The sequence below is a fragment of the Perna viridis genome, chromosome 2 (assembly GCF_037379345.1).
Source record: "Perna viridis isolate PV_CMFRI_1.1 ecotype Kerala chromosome 2, ASM3737934v1, whole genome shotgun sequence".
NCBI lineage: Eukaryota > Metazoa > Mollusca > Bivalvia > Mytilida > Mytilidae > Perna > Perna viridis.
The window spans coordinates 4,418,539-4,436,576 of NC_142446.1; the positions used below are offsets into that span (position 1 = coordinate 4,418,539).

The window sequence follows — 18,038 nt, forward strand, 5'->3', positions numbered from 1 at the left end:
TGAGTCAAAAAAGGTATAACAACTTTAGCGTAAATATTATAGTAAAACAGACTGTGTCAGTAGAAGCCATTGATTACCTGTAGCAGGTTCAGCTACCAATGGACTGGCTGATGTTCCTAGTCTAAGGACAAGACTACCCAGCTCATGTAGGGCACAAACTAATACATGTTGTCCTCCAAGTATACTCTGAGATTTAGCATCAGAACTTCCATCTACTGCTGCCTCTCCTTCAAACAATATATCATTAGCTTGTTTATGCATTCTTTTTTTTTTCCTTGTTTATAATTCTTAAAATAACTGAATCAAGTTAATACTTTTTAACATAGTCAGATTGAAAACATTTTGATGCACAAGAACATAACTGAATCCCTTAGAAATTGTGGGAAATAAGTTATACAGAATACTATGGCAACATCAGTAACATAATATCTTTCTGATCTGTGTTGAACATTCCACAAATTCCTTCTATAAAAATGAAATGGGAAGCGCCACACGAACTTTCACAATCAATTCCATGTTTAAGATTTCAATTTGTTACATAATATTTCACTTCCTAATAATCAACCTCTAGATATAATCATGACCTCATTATGATCAACTTTTAACTATAATCATGGGTTTGATCAGTTTACTTTCATTACATAATCAATAAATGATACACAATAATCAAAAATAGATTATTGTAAATTCTCTACATACATACTCTATGATATGATCATGATAAGATTATTAAATAGAACAACCTGCTGCTTATAGACACACATCCCTATCATATAAATCCTAATTACATCAGACTTTATATCTGACAAGAGAAATAAGATTGATGCTTACCAACAGCATTCATCTGTTTGATTATAATTTGGCATATTTCTTTTGCAGCAGCAATCTGAGCTTTTTCTCCTAACAGTCCACCTATAGAGCACCTCATTATAAATAAGACACACTTTCTGGCATACACAGCATCAACATGAGTGGGTGTGGCTTTAGGATTGGCTACAAGGTCCAACACATGGTTCAGGAAAAGAGAAATATTTCTCTCTAGCCATAAACCTCCCATAGTTCTCACAAACTCAATGTAGGCCTGGAAAAACAACTGGATATTTAGTGGTTGCTGATTGTTGGGGTTTAACGTCCGAGCAGCAATTTTTCAGCTATATTCAGACGATAGTGGTTGCTGGTACTAAATATCACAATGTCAATTATTATATACAATTGTTTAAAAAAAAAAACAATAATTCTTTTAAACAATAGCAAAAGAAAATTACAATTGAAATTTCTGAAGAAAGTACTTGTGGACTAAAAACATTGAACTTATTAATCTATTTCCTGCACATTTGATTATTCCATTGCTTTCATTTCACTTTAAGAAAGTACATCTCTTGATAATAGTCTCACAGGAAGTAGCTTAATATGTACAATTGGGATAGATATGAACACAGATGATTAAATGTTTGACAAGATTCTGACCAGAATGAAAGTGTTCTTAGAACTTCAAAATTTGCAACAGGAAATAAGCAATTTATACACAGTTTAAGGAAATCCTTATTTCTGACACCTTTTTCATCCTTCATTCCTCAAAAGTAAAGGCCATACCATTTAAATCAATCAAAACCTTTATGTTGTATAGACCTAGTGGTACAATTTTGTAATGATCCAAGTCATATTAATGCCTCATGAACCAGAAACAAATTTTGTTTGAGGCTTCTTTTGGTCTGTTAATCCTGAATCATGGATACGATAACCATCCCAAAAATCATTTTTAGTATAGACTTTGAGCAACAATTTCATATACATACTTTCTCATGGAAGTTATGGTATAAAACCTTATGGTACAAGTTCATAGCGAATCATACAATTTACACTAATATCTGTTTTAGTCACAACCCCTAAAATCAAAGCCAGCATTCATTTTCTAGTTGGGCACTTTGTGGTTCAAATTCATGCTTCTACTTGAGTTGTATAGACAATTTTCATGAATTGCTTGTTAATGATCTCATTTAGGCCCCTAATTTCAAAACAGCTGGGGTCATAACCCAAAAAACTGAATTTGAATATTTCTTTGGGGTTCAGAATCTAATCCATTTATTCATATTCAAGTGAACAAAAAAAAAACATGTATCTAGGAACAATGAGAAAGATGACAAAGACAACACAGAAGATGATGACAACAATGTCGTTCTAATATACAACTGAAAATTGTTTGTGGTCATATAAAAAACCTGAGTGAAGAGGCAATCTCAGGGAGAAAAGGATACTAAATATTTACATGTGTGATACCAATCTCAGGGAGAAAAGGGGTAATAAATATTTACATGTGTGATAACAATCTCAGGGAGAAAAGGGGTAATTAATATTTACAAGTGTGATACCAATCTCAGGGAGAAAAGGGGTAATTAATACTTACATGTGTAATACCAACTCTGACTTCTCTGTTTATATCTTTTGAACCACCTTTAATCATTTCTCCTGAACTTTTCAGAAAACCACTTCCACTTTTTAAGAATCCTGATGCCAACAAATTAAGAACATCTTCAACCTTAACCAGCTTTGATTTACCTGGAATCATATGGATACTATCTTAAGTCATACCTAAATGAGTCAATATGATTTCAGACTTCTACTATAAGTGACAGAGCTATTTGATGATGATGATTCACTGCCAATGTTGACATGGGTGATATGTCTCCATCTTAAGGAATATGTGAGATGTCCAAGAACATCCTCTCCACACCAGTATTAATAGTTCAATCACTTCAAAATTACCAATATGTATATCGGACATGGCTGATACTCAATCATTAATACTACTGTTCTATAGTTAACAAAAACAATAAGTAACTAAAATCCTGTCTGATTAACAAAGAGGATAATTTTCAGAAACCTTTTCTGACCCTTTCGCATATAAAAAAATATAATAAATTAAATTATCAACGAAAATCAAAATGAACCAAGAGACTCAGAGGAACCTATTTGTCATCCCAGCCGTGTTCAGTTTAAGACGAATCAAGTGGTCTGTTAGACTTTAAGTTTACAGACAATAATTTCAAACTGATGGTAAAAGCATGTTCTGACATTTTGTCCAGGTGAACTTAAAAGGTAGAATTAAAAAGCTTTATGTAGACCAGGAATAAATACTTAAAATAACAATTATGTAATAGATCTTTCAACACTGAAACTTGACTAAACGTCAACTACACAGAAAGTCTTCACAAACTGAAATAGAATGCTTTGTAGCTTGATACAACCACAATGGTTAAACCCTGAACATTTGGGTATGAGACATAACATTAGAATCTCAACAGTCTGATTTAAAGGTTTGACACAGCAATAGTTTCAGACACAGATGAAGTCATTCTAAGAATTTTGAAATTTTCAATAAGCCATTTCCCTAATATGACACTATATCAATTATATAAATACATTGGAATATTTAAAGAAATATAAAAACATAGCTATCTAAATAATTTTGCAGGACAAACTGAATTTGTGTTTTTTTAGAGATGTAGGAAAAATGTGTTATTTTTTCACCTGTATTTTACCTGTAAATTTTTGTTACGATTTCTATAATTTACTATTGCAATAAGGGAAATATGCACATTTCAACATTCCATGCTTATTATCAAGAGAAAAAAAAACGGACAAAAAATTCTATATCTGATTGAAGTACTAGTTTATGTTTCTAAGAAATTTGCCAATATGGTAGACGGTTTTGTTGAAATATGCAACAAATTTGAAAAGTACAACTATTTAAATATATTTTGTTCAAGTATCCAACTATCAGTGAGAATTCTAACAAACCAGATACATAAACCATGACATAGCAGCACCCATTGTCTTCCCTAACATTACCAGTGAAGGTTGCTTCTTTAATAATACCAGGTGTATTTAGCAATAGACACAAAAATGCAGAAAAAGGTCAGAGCTCTACCACATATGCACAATGCCTATAGTTGAAGATGTGTGGCTCAATACACTTATATATTGGAGAAGCTGGATTCATAACCAACCATCATTCACTGACTGTGTGACAGGGCTTTGGGTTGAAGGACACTGTTTTATGGAACAACTTAAAGATCGAAGCATCCCACATCAAAATATTTACATGTACCAAGTTTTAGAGATACTGTATTCTTCCGAGTATTACACACATTCCAGTATTCCACGTACCCCCTTCTTGGCAAGGTTATTTTATAATTAAATGACAATGAGTCCGAGGACAGGTTGGCACTCTCGTTATTGTGTATTTAACGCTCCACCGCATACAGGTGAAAGAGTTATAATTAGGACTGCATATTTTGAGAGAAAATAAGAAGCTAGTCGAGGATTTCAAACCAACTATGAAATGCAAGTAAACGGCATCAACGGATAAAACAACTATTAAATAGCAGTAAAACTTTGTTCATTTCACATGAAACCGTTCTCAAAAATACAAAATGGCTTGATGTTGTCTTGTGTTGATGATTTTGGTTCCAATTCCCGAAAATATTTCTCCAGAAAAAAATCTTGAAACTCATTGTTTTGGTGTATGCTGCACATCCCCCTCCTGGAACAAAGAAAAAGTTGAAAAAAGTGCACGGTATACATGGAAGAATACGGTACTACATGTACTGAGGAACCAGGCGGTCACAAAATGCACCATAATTCAGTACACAGCAGACTTTCCAAGGAATATATGAGTTATGGCAGTAAATCCTGATACATTTCTTTGGTTTAGCTTTCCTTGAGCCCGAAGATGTTCCTAATTAATTTGAAGTCTATTCTAATATTCACCTTGCAGTTTTCTACGTTTAAAGAGTCTTATCTTATTCAATACATAAATGATAATATCAACATACCCACTGGGGTTTTGACTGATTGAGCAGAATACAGTAATTCTCCCAACAGTTTAGCTATTTCACAGCGAGCATCATAATTGGAACCATCTAAAGCTCGGAAACAAAGAGAAGTAACTGTCTCTAATTCTGTTGTATAAATAAACTGTGCTTCTTTGACAAGTTGCATCATGCACTGGAATAAATCAAAAACACATTGTATCATTATATTTATATTTAAAGGTTCTAATGATTTGAACACCCAAGTCTGCATTGTTTTATGTCTTATACCTCAAACCCAAAATGACAAAATGACTAAAATTTACTTAAAATTATGTCATAAGTCTTAAGACTTATTACTGATAATAAATTACCTTTGATGCTGCATATTGAACAGACATGGCCCCGTCAGTCATTACCTTTGATGCTGCATATCAACCTGACATGACCCTGTCAGTCATTACCTTTGATGCTGCATATCAACCTGACATGGCCCTGTCAGTCATTACCTTTGATACTGCATATCAACCTGACATGGTTCTGTCAGTCATTACCTTTGATGCAGCATATTGAACAGACATGGCCCTGTCAGTCATTACCTTTGATGCAGCATACTGAACAGACATGGCCCTGTCAGTCATTACCTTTGACACTGCATATCAACCTGACATGGTTCTGTCAGTCATTACCTTTGATGCTGCATATCTAACAGACATGGCCCTGTCAGTCATACACTGTTTAGCTGCCTTATAGATGTCTTTATAGATTCCACCACCAGCAGAACCTAAACCTCCAATAACTTTTTCTAAAGTCAACATTATCTCACTGCGACCTTGACTCTAAAAAAAGGAAAAAAAAATTATAAAATGCTTGGCTGGGCACAGCTTGAAACAACTACAAAGGTTGGATCCTGACCAATTGAGAAAAGTATGAACACAGCATTCTATAATACAGCCCTGAATATGAATTGTGAAAAAAGTTATGACATGGCATAAGATTCTGACCAGAAAAATGCGGTCAAAGAACTTTAAAATTTGCAAGTAGACATAAAAAATTAAGTCATTTATAGTTGAAGGAAATGTTTCTTTCTGGTCCCTTTTTGTTCCTTACTAAAGGTAAGAGCGATAAACATTTAAACCTATTAAACCTTTCTTTTATGACGAGGAACCTTTCGGTACAATTTCATTCCTAATTCATATCAAAACTTTGCAGGTCATAACCCTGTATAGAACTTTGTGGTACAATTTCAAAAAAACTAATACACCTATTCCTGAGTTACCAAGTCTATTTTTGGCCCTATTTTGCCCCTAATTCTAAAATGGTTGGGGCCATAACCTCCAAAATTATTACCAACCTTCCTTTGATGGTTTGTAACCTTATATAAAATTTTATAAAGATCAAACAACTAATATTAAAGTTATCACATGAAAACCAAGTGTCTACAGATGACAACAAGGACATCATGGATGATGACAGAGCCATACCAATACATGACCGCAAATTTTTTTTAGTTCATATAAAAATCACAGTTCATTAACTCCCATTCAACAGAAAGGTTGTCAATAAAAAAGTGAATACCAGGACACATTAGTCTACTAGAACTTGGTCCAATCAAATTTCTATTCTGAAAGGAAGGGAATCATATGAGGTTTTCATGGCCTATACTTGATAGGAGTTAATAAACTCTGTAAACAATTCCATAACTTTAGTCAGCATCTTCAATAGCCATGATGTACTTGTCCTTGACATTTGGCAATAATACATGAAATTATACTTTCTGTTCTCAACATGATGGAATTCATCTACAACTAAATGATAACCCACCTTGTAGTAGGGCAACAGAGTACATGTATGCGTATGCACATCAAAATCAAAGCCACTAACTAGAAAATCTAAGAGCAGAGCTCACTTCTCCACAGAAACCATGTAGGAAACCCAAGAAGTCATTCAGTAGAAAACGAAATAAAACAATGGCATCATGAAGTTAAACATTTATGAAATTTTCGTCAAATTACATTCAGTACTTTTAGATGAGTTGTAGTTTAGAATATGATCCCCCCTTGGTCGAGTGATAATGAAGTCCACAAATGATATTTTGCTGAAAATATTACTTGATCTACATTTTAAGCACTTCACAATTGGAAAATAATTGGGGAAAACAGCCTGAATTGGTTTTCAGGCTATCATCTGGAAACCACTTGGAGACAGATTAAAAGAGGACTGATACACACCTGTCAAACAAAGGGTATCAGGTAACTACTTGTGTTATAAACATGTTTTTTTTCCCTGTTGCAACTTTAGTAAGCCTACAGACAAACAGACAACAATGATATGTTGATTAATGAATAATTCATAACCAACTAAAAATTCATCAGACAAACAACTATGCCTGGCATGGTTAAACTGGCTCTGTGTCAACTAATTAATTTTCTCTTCCACAAGTTCTTTTCCATGCTGAATACTATTACCATTGCTCTTAAATTTGATTATCCATTTGTTTACAAAATGTGTCAGATTTGGATAGAAGTCAAAAACCTATGCAACATTATTCAAGCCTTGCACTATAAATGATTATGGCATTTACACACTAATATATCTGCCATTTACTGTGCATGGCTAGTGTGTAGTGCACATTGTATATTATATCTAATATCTTAACAAAGCAGTATTGAAAACAGCCATTTCAGGCATAAGCATTTCCTTCTAATACAGCTTAACTTCATTAGATATGAGTATCAGAAGAAAGTATAAGCCAGATGACTACTCCCCTAAAAGTTTATGATCCTTTTCCAAAAAGATTCCCAAATAATACATAGAGCAATACATGACGTGAAAAACAGAAAGAGTCTCTGTCCCAATCAGATCTTATAACCTTGACTTATCTACATGTACGCACAATAACCAAAAATATTGATGTCTAAACCACTTCCAAATTAAAGACTGTACGAAAATATATGAGTTGGATGGAAAGACAGAGTAAAATCAGTGTACCCCTTTCCTCTGATCAAACTTTAATTCAAATTTATTTATTAACTCATCTAGATATTCATTAATGGTTCCAGTCACAACTTTCAAAATCAATCGAAACCTTCCTTTTGAAGAATGGCTCTTTGTGGTACATTTTCAGACAGATCCATTCCCGTTGACTAAAGTTATCATGCGGAAATGAGAAAAATGCTTGTTTCTCGTCCCTTTGTGACCCTAATTTTTAATCAGCTCAAGCTACCACCCCAAAAAAATCAATCTTTTTATGGTATGGCACCATGTAGTACAATCTATGAGAGATCTATTAACTCACAGTCAAATTATTGTCCCAACATAAGGAAAATGCTTGAATCTTGAAATTTTTTATCCCTCATTTCTGAACAGTTCAAATTTTAACCCGCAAAATCAATACCAGTATGACCATAGTAGTATAAAATATTGTGGAACAATATCAGTCATCTATGTGCTTTTACTAGAGTTAAACAGCTTAATTATTTTGAAAACTCGCCTTGGCCTCTTTTTGGCCCCTAATTCCAAAATGTTTGGGTGCCATTGCCCCAAAATATTAACACTGTACCAGCCTTCCTCTTGTTGTTTGGAACCTTTGATAAAGATCAACTGACTAGTATTCAAGTTATCCAATGAAAATCATGTGTCTACAGACAACGACAGACAACAATGCCACCCACAGTGCCATACTATTATATGTATATGAATGCAAATTTTTTGGAGTCCTAAAAACAGATGTTACTTTATAAGATTGAATATGTTTTGTTTTTTAAGGTTAATACTGAAAATATTTCCATGTTTTGTACGTACCATAGAACAGGTTTTGCAGGAGAAAAGTTGAAATATTTTGAGAAATATTTTTTGAAGAAAATTTTAAGGTTTATGAAACTCAAACGGAATTCAGTAACACATGTTCAAACAAAAACATGAAAATGGTGAGCAATGCTTATTCAACTAATACCCCATTCTCCCATTTGGTAAGTTAACCTGCATCTTTTGAGTCAAAAAACTATAAAAAAAAAAAAAATAATAATAAAATAAAAAACAGGGTGCATACTGAATATACAAAATAAAGATTGCGTGAAAGTTTCATTAAATTCCTTTCAGACATACAGAGGGAAATACAGATAAGAAATGATTATTATTATATTGATAGCAGTGTTTTATCAAATTTTCCCAGTGTAATAAATTTTGATAATTCACACTGTGAAATAAATTCGGTAATTTCACTCTTGAACTCTCCCGCCAAAACATCACAACTTTGATATCAATCTGCCTATCACAAAATTTAAAATTTATGTTGAAAATATTGATAAATTATGAAGAAAATCTAAATAATAAATAGGATAATCAATCATTTATCGTGAGTAACTAAAACATGATCACTGGTCCCAAGAATGCTTGAGGATTTAACTCATGTGCGGAACAAATTCCACACACCTTGTTCCATACACTCTTTGAATCTATGCATTCTTCGGCACTCGTGCTAATATTTTGGTTATTCACTCTTTCTGATTAATTATCCTATTACTCCTATGTCAGTGAATTTTTTTTTAGAATGCATTATCCACACCGTGCTATTTTTAAATTCATAGATAGAACACTTGATACCATACAATATGGACTGCACATGCAATTCACACCATTTGCCATTTTAAGGGACCCCTTAGTGAAATATACAAAGAACAGATAGCAAACCATTTTTGTTAGCAAAATTAAGAAAATTAAAATAGAATTAGTTTAAAGTTGCTTTTTTTTAAACCAGGTTTTAAGGTAAATTTGACATTCTTAATCATATTACCAGGACAACAGGTCATACGTTAATCATACTTAAATTGGTTAATAATGAGAGTCACAGATATAAAAATATATCTTGGTTTAATAACTTAACAAAATATTGGCTGAAGGACCTACTTAACTAAAACATTTATAATTTAAAATGTCAGTATTTGATGTAATAACATCTACTCATGCTTACCAACAAATGAAATAAATGTTTTATAAGACTAAATGACAGCGTTTTTCCAATTATTTGTTTCATGAATTTAATTTGATTTTTTTCAATGACTTTTCCTTTGACTTTCTTTCTCATATTCTATTATTCACATATGTTTGTATCATGGCAACAACTTACCTCAGCATTTTTAAGAGATTTGATTAGGATCTGCACAGTATCCTCAAATGTTCTCCCTGTCATTCTGCCCAGTTTTTCATACATAGCACCCAGGCAAGCAATAGCTGCCCTAAAATACATAAAGATTCACTCAAAACTTCTACTCTTAAAAATCTTAATAAAATTCAATGTTTTACTGATGTGCAACTATGTGATTTGTGCACATTTGTATATTATATGTATTGTGTTTTGACCTTCCATAATCTGTGTTACAATGATTAATCTCTCCAGCCTATTGATTTAGGAAAGATCTCAAGTCTGAAAATAACTGGTCAAACAATTCACTATGGACACAACAACTAGTTAAGACACTATACTGTACAATATATACTGTGGCCATATAAAAATCATATTCATATCTGCAAGTGTCTAGAAAATAAAAGACACACAATTTCCCATATAATTTAGAAATGTTTTTTTCTTAAATGTTTTCACTGGATGTTAATCTTTGATACTGACTTCAGGGATAAGCCTCCTTGAAGACTTTGGTAGGACTTATCATGAGGATCATTTCATCAATCGAAAGTTTCATTCTATCTATTATAATTTTCAAGATATTGACTGAAATTGCAAAAAACGTAATTTTTTGCCTTTCAAGGGCAATAACTCTTATATGGAGTTGTCTGACAACTTTGATCCCTTGGGACTTTTGTAGGCCTTATAATAAGAATCATTCCAGCAATTGGAAGTCTCATTCTATCTATCACAGTTTTCAAGATACATGTATAGGCTGAAAACTGGAAAAAAAAGTCATTTTTCACCTCTCAAGGGCAATAACAGTTACATGGAGTTGTCTGACAACTTTAATCCTTGGAGACTTTCGCAGGCCTTATAATAAGGATATTCCAGCAATTGAAAGATACTGGCCAAACCTAACGGTTTTGGATATATATATGTTCTATTTTTAGTAAAGGCGGCCATGTTTTTTAACCAATCAAAAACCCAAAAGGACATTTTGTTAAGGATACCTAAAAAACAAAAATACCAACTTTCATAAAATTCTGTACAGTAGTTTCTGAAGTGAAGATTTTTGAAAGTAATAATATCACACACAGCAAAAAACATCCAAAAAGGGCAATAACTCCAACATGGGTCAACAGATTTTCGCCAAATTTTGACCACATATAGATCTCATCATGCTAAATACTTTTATCCCCACGTCAGAATTTGGCAAAACCTAACGGTTCTGGAGATATTTGCAAAAATCTGCTGACCCCTATGTTCTATTTTTAGTAACAGCGGCCATGTTTTTTTAACCAATCAAAAATCCAAATGGTCATTTTGTGCAGGATACTCTAAGGAACAGTCATTATCAGTTTCATGCAAATCTATTCAGTAGTTTCAGAGGAAAAGATATTTGAAGAAATTGTTAATGACGACAATGGACGCCAAGTGATAGCAATAGCTCACATGGCCACAACCAGGTGAGCTAATAAAAGTCAAAAGCCTTGATCAAAAGAAATAAAAATTCACATTGTCATTTCATTTGGTGGAAGCATTAATGACTTTAAGTACCAAAATAGGAAATTTCCTCATATTTGTACGAATTAAGTTCCATATATCAAAAGTATAAAATCCATAATACATGAAATTCAAAAGGGAGCTTACATTAAAAGAAATAAACTATTCAACAAAGTTTCATGAAAATTTCCTTGAAGCATTTTCAGGTTATTGCGAAAAAATGGGAAATTCCCCCTTTCTTTATAAATAAAGTCCCCATACTCAAAAACAAGATGCTCCCAGGCGCCTGAATCGCTTACCTGGTTGAATTTTGCATTTCAAGGGCAATAAATTTATTAAAAAGTTGTCCAACAATATTGACTCGAGAAGATTTTGGTAGGACTTATCATGAAGATCATTTCACTAACTGAAAGTTTCTTTCTATCTATCACAGTTTCCAAGATATTGGCTAAAAACTGTAAAAAAAAAATGTCATTTTTCCCTTTTCAAGGGCAATAACTCATACAATGAGTCATCAGAGACTTTTGTAGCCCTTATAATAGGAATCATTTCAGCAACTAAAAGAATTTGGCTAAACCTAACCATTTTGGAAATATATGTGAAAAACTACTGTCTGACCCCTATTGTATGTTCTATTTTTAGTAACAGCAGCCATGTTTTTCGACGAATCAAATATCAGCACATCAGTTCTATGCAGGATACCTCAAGGACCAAGTTTGGTTCCAATTGGTCGAGTAGTGTCATAGGAGAAAATTTTTGAAAGAAATAACATTCAAAATATCAACAACAAAAAAACGTCGAAAAAGGCAAATAACCCCAACATGGCATAATGGATTAAAACAAAAATTTGACCACAGATAGATCTTATCATGCTGAACACTTTTACCCAGTCAAAATTTGGCTAAATCTAATGGTTTTGAACATAAATGCAAACAAGAGGCTTCTAGGAGCCTGAATCACTCACATGATTATTTTTTTAAGGACAATAACTCTAACAAGAAGTTGTCCAACAATTTTCTCTCAATGAACACTTTGGTAGCACTTATCAGAAGGATCATTTCATCAATTGAGAGTTTCATTCTATCTATTACATTTTCAAGATATTGGCTGAAAACTGCTAAAACATATTTTTTTGGTCTTTCAAGGGCAATTACTCTAACAAAGAGTCATCCAACAAGATTGATCCCCACAAATACTTGTAGGTCATATCATAAAGATGATTTCAACAATTTAAAGTCTTATTCTATCTATTATAGTTTTCAGGATATTGGCTGAAAACTGCTATAAACATATTTTTTTTGCCTTTCAAGATTAATTTTATCAATCATAGTTTTCAAGATATTGGCTAAAATCTGTAAAAAAAAAAAACATCATTTTCCACCTTTCAAATGCAATAATTCTTACAAGGAGACATCTGACAACTGATTCTTGAAGACTTTAGTTAGCTTTATAATAAGGATCATTTCAGCAATAAAAAGAATTTTGCTAAACCTTACAATTTTGGAAATACATGCAAAAAACTACTGTCTGACCCTTATGTTCTACTTGTAGTAACGACGGCCATGTTTTTCAACAAATCAAAAATCCCCAAACCAGTTCTGTGCAGCATACCACAAGGAACATTCATACCAAGTTTGTTTCCAGTTGGTCTAGTAGTGTCAGAGGAGAAAAGTTTTGAAAAATTGTTAACAACGACGGAGGACATACGACTGACAACAGATGACGACGGACGCCAAGTGATGGCAATAGTTCACGTGGCCTGAGCTAAGAAGTTTTTTTTTGTTTTTCACCCTTTTTCCCCTTCTGAAATCTGATTTGATAAATGCAGACAAGGATTTTCATGAGGAATCTAATAAAAATAAATTCAAGATTAGACCAGAAATAAGAAGTTTTGATTTTTTTAGGGTGTGGTCCCACTTTTTACTTCTTTAGACTGACAATGCTAAATGCAATTTAAACCCTGTGGAATAATCAACCCAATTTCTTAACAAACATTTTTTTTTGTTGGAAAATTAAAAGAGAAGTAAACCTTCTACACTATTTAAAAAAAAACACCTACTTTATTTTTTTTTTAGATCAGTAGGGGCCTAAGACCCCATTAAAATTTCATGACATTCAATCACTACAACTTAAGTTACATGTATGGTACAGAAACCAAAAAAAATTAACAACAACATTTAATACAACTGCAATATTTTGCTGTAGTACATGTATGAGAATATACACCACTAGGTGGCACAACATTTAAATGATGACTGACAAGTGGAAATTCATATATATATATATACAGAATGTTATGCTGACCCACTGGTAAAATATCAACATGTAGTATTGTACAATTCAATTTAATAATTAAGACAATAACATTAAAATCCTAAAAACAAAGCATGTTATATATTTATTGCATGAATATACTAAAACATAAAAAGATTAAGTACATGTGATGTATTTAGCCTCTACTTTGTCTTCCGCAAAAACAGAATATAACCAACTATAATAATTACAAAGAAACTTTTAATTAGACTAGACAAGACACTTACAGTTTGGTTGGCAAGAAGCTAGGAGAATCATCTTTGTTCTTTATAATATCACTACACTTTGCTATGGTATCAAATAAGTCAAATGAATCACCAACAACAAACAAAGTGGCCAGATTCCGAGCCAGCAACTTCCGTGTTGGTGGACCTGGTGATTCACTGATCTGATTGGTCAATTGTTCCACTAATTTTTTCTGTTTCTCCTTTATATCAGACTGAAAAAAATGGGCAAAACTGTCCATGATATTTTGAAGACATAAATAGATAATGAAGATATTGCTGATCACTACATTTATTCAACAAGAATGGGACAAAGCTGCACTAGCCCCTGTTCAGGCCTATAACTACCATCTCATCATCAGTTTGAGCCTCTTACTTAAAATGAAAAAGTTCTGAATCTTTCTGAATGAACAGGACTCACTCTGTACAAGCTCTGGCTCTTCCTGCAGGGCAGGTCTCACTCTTTATTAGATAAAGTTCAATAACTTCCTGAAGAGGAGGGCTTCACTCTTCATCAGTTAGAACCCCATACCTACATTGTATACTTAAATATGTACAAGTAGAAGTTCTGAAATTCCTGAATGGGCAGGACCTATACTTTAGAAGTTTGAGCTCTCACGTCAATACATATACATGTATGCAGAAATTCTGGGTCTTCCTGAATGAGCTAAACCCAGTTATTAGTCAGAGAAAGATTTATCTCTTTTTATTAAAATCAATAATCTGAAGCTTTTGAATGGTTCATAATCTGAAATGTACTTTATGAAACCTATCATGAAATAGTTACACCTACAGCTGGTTGTAAATCTGGAAATACATGTATGACTCATTCAATACAAAACAGAATCCCTGCATTGTGGATATAAATAGTTTATAAAATCAATGTAATCAACACTTACTTTTTGAGCAGCAGCAAGTACTTTGTCAAGAAATCTGAGCCATTCAAACACAAACACAGGTCTTTTGTTCTCTGGAATTTTCTTAAAAGCCTCCTCATTTAAAAGAAGACTGTGTGCTAATTCCATCCTTTATAAATTAGCTGAAAAATATTTACATCAATCTGAATCTTAATTCTAAGTTATTAAGTAATTATCCTCTGAGTCAACTATACACAGAATGAATGATACTAATAATTCCCCATGTTCTTTCACATCTGATTCAATGTTGTTAAGTGTGTGACTATGAAATTAGATGATCAACATAAAGATCTAACCAACTGTTAAGCCTCATTTAACATTTCTAAGTTGTAATATAACTCCCAAATTTCCTAATCAACCAATTTAATCTACTGCAGTACAGTTCTACAGCATCAGAAATTAAAAAATCATTCTACACATTCTACCTTGTAACCATTCATCTAAACACATACAGATCTGTATGTATATACATGTGTGTGTGTGTGTGTATATATAAATAAATATCTCTGTGTGTGTGTGTCTTTGTTAAAGGTACTATCATTCTTGTTCAGCTTCATAATCAATTTAGAGATTGATCTTGAACAGAACTTTGTGAAATTTTGTGTATTAAATATTGAGTTACATAGTACCTCATTATTGTAATGTTGAAGAAAGATATCAATTATAATGTATCTGAAATATTCATAGTGAATTCTACAACCATTTGGTGGCATTGAATGTGACAGTTCTATTCTTTACACTGCTCCATCGGATCATGTTTGAAGGGTCTGAAAAATTCCCAACAATTTTAGAGCTGTCAAATTTTTGACCCAATTTTTGGTGCTTACCTCACCAGGACTCAAACTTGTACCACTGTGAAATTTATAGCAACACTGCCAGTGCCCTAGACCATTCATATATGTCTGATGGAGCAGTGTAGAGAGTCATCACAAGTATGTGTGCTATTTATTTGATGTTTCCAAATTCTGGAACAGAACACTATCTGGAGCGATCCATAGAGAGAAAATGAAAATGAGTGAAATGAGAGGGATCTTGGATAAAGAAACTCCTTGTCTCACATCCACATGGAATTAATAAAAATAGTCTTCCATACTCTGTATAGTTTCTTTTCATCACAGAGTTTGTCTACATTATGAGTTATATCCACAATATTCAAGATCTGTGATTATTTGTAAAATTGTAAAATGTCACAGACCCACTGGAATTCAGAGGATTATGTAGTGGGTTGTGTTCATACCATTTACAGTACATTCCTACACTTAGTTTATGTCTAAGGCACTGAAGAAGGTCATTAGATGACTGAAAATTTTGCTTATTCATATCTTCTAATAGCCTAACATCTCAATCTGTATCTTCTATAATCCTCTGAACTTGTATAACTTTGTTGGTTTGTGCTGTATTGTCATGATATGATGATCTGATACCTATTGGTTGGTAGCTTCCATTAGACTTTAAAACCAACAACACACATGTATATGTAACCCTAACATCACAACACATATATATATATGTAAACCCTAACATCACAACACACATATATATGTAACTCTAACATCACAACACATATGTATGTAAACCCTAACATCACAAAACACATTTATATATGTAACTCTAACATCACAACACATATGTATATGTAAACCCTAACATCACAACACACATATATGCAACTCTAACATCACAACACATATGTATATGTAACCCTAATATCACAACACATATATGTATATGTAAACCCTAACATCACAACACATATGTATATGTAACTCTAACATCACAATACACATACATGTATATGTAATCCTAACATCACAACACATGTATATGTAACCCTAACATCACAACACACATTAATTTATGTACATATATATGTAACCTTAACATCACAACACATACATTGTATGTACAAATGTATATGTAACCCTAACATCGAAACACATGTATATGTAATCCTAACATCACATCACATATATGTATATGTAAACCCTAACATCACAACATATATGTATATGTAACTCTAACATCGAAACACATGTATATGTAATCCTAACATCACATCACATGTATATGTAACCCTAATATCACAACACATATGTACATGTATACATTTGTATGTAACATCACAATACATCTGTATATGTAACCCATTCATCACAACATCGTTCATACAAGGCAACATTTTTATTTATTTCTTGGTTTACATAAAACACCCTAATAGACCAGTTTTCAGATAGACAATAACATTTGACATTTGTTTTTTTACTTCAGTGAATCCTGCAGTACAACAAATTGACTTTTTTCAACTTTACAGTCAAATATAAAAATCTGATGTGTATTTGAATTTAATATTGCACTCTTTTTCTTTTTGTAGCAGAAAGTTTTTAATTACTGCTAGTTTTCACTTCTAAATGATTGTAGATTTTGTACAAAATTACATGTAATTTTTTAGTTGTTTTTAATTCTTTAAAGAACTAGTTCATTAGTCCCTATCAGCTGCTAAATGAAAATGAAAGGGCTTCCAAGCTCCACCAGTATATCAATTTGAAAATACTAGGTACTTTATCTAGTATTTAGAAATAAAAGGCTTTGCAGTGTGCAGCTAAATACACCCACAGAGGTCAAACCCTGAACAAATTGGGCAAATATGGACCCAACATTATTACTGCTTTTATGGTGATTAAATATTTGTCAGAGAATTAGATTTTGACCAGATGCTAGTCTCCAGATCTGATGCTTGCAGAGTGGGAACTTTTATTTTCATTGAATATATCCTTTTTTTTTTATCTCTTTGATATGTTTTATTCAAATTGAAAACCTGTTTTTGTTTTCTTTTCTTTCATTATATTGCAGTCCAAAATCAAGACTTCCAGTTACAGAATGGCTACAACAGTCATGAATTTTTATAGTCCTGAATCCAATACCATCCATGCTGTTACCATTCTCAGCATGCCTAAATTTATAGATGATTATAGCTACTAGACATTATATATCTTTTGGATTGCTTTTTTGACAGATGGTGGTAACTCAGGAGTTCAACCATTTTTGTCTTTTTGTTAAAAGATTGGGATATTCAGTCGTTGCCAAATTGGCTCATTTTTTTATGGGGCAGTCGAGTAGACCTCTCATTTACTTAATGTCAGCATGT

At 32.6% G+C, this 18,038-nt stretch overlaps 1 protein-coding gene across 4 annotated transcripts in view; it reads right to left on the reverse strand.

Moving 5' to 3' along the window:
- The window catches only part of LOC148623358 (HEAT repeat-containing protein 5B-like), an 86,680-nt gene that overhangs the window by 63,731 nt on the left and 4,911 nt on the right, over positions 1 to 18,038 (reverse strand). For 3 of the 4 annotated variants that reach the window (XM_088565164.1, XM_088565165.1, XM_088565163.1), the window contains exons 2-9: positions 14,876 to 15,015; positions 13,980 to 14,191; positions 9,940 to 10,048; positions 5,501 to 5,650; positions 4,836 to 5,007; positions 2,405 to 2,556; positions 832 to 1,081; positions 78 to 227 (exon numbers count right to left, since the gene is read on the reverse strand). In XM_088565164.1, the coding sequence (XP_088421290.1) occupies positions 78 to 227; positions 832 to 1,081; positions 2,405 to 2,556; positions 4,836 to 5,007; positions 5,501 to 5,650; positions 9,940 to 10,048; positions 13,980 to 14,191; positions 14,876 to 15,001 (1,321 nt within the window). In that variant the 5' untranslated portion in view covers positions 15,002 to 15,015. Of the gene's footprint in view, positions 1 to 77; positions 228 to 831; positions 1,082 to 2,404; positions 2,557 to 4,835; positions 5,008 to 5,185; positions 5,243 to 5,500; positions 5,651 to 9,939; positions 10,049 to 13,979; positions 14,192 to 14,875; positions 15,016 to 18,038 lie in introns of those variants that run through there. The other variant, XM_088565166.1, reaches the window with a different exon arrangement.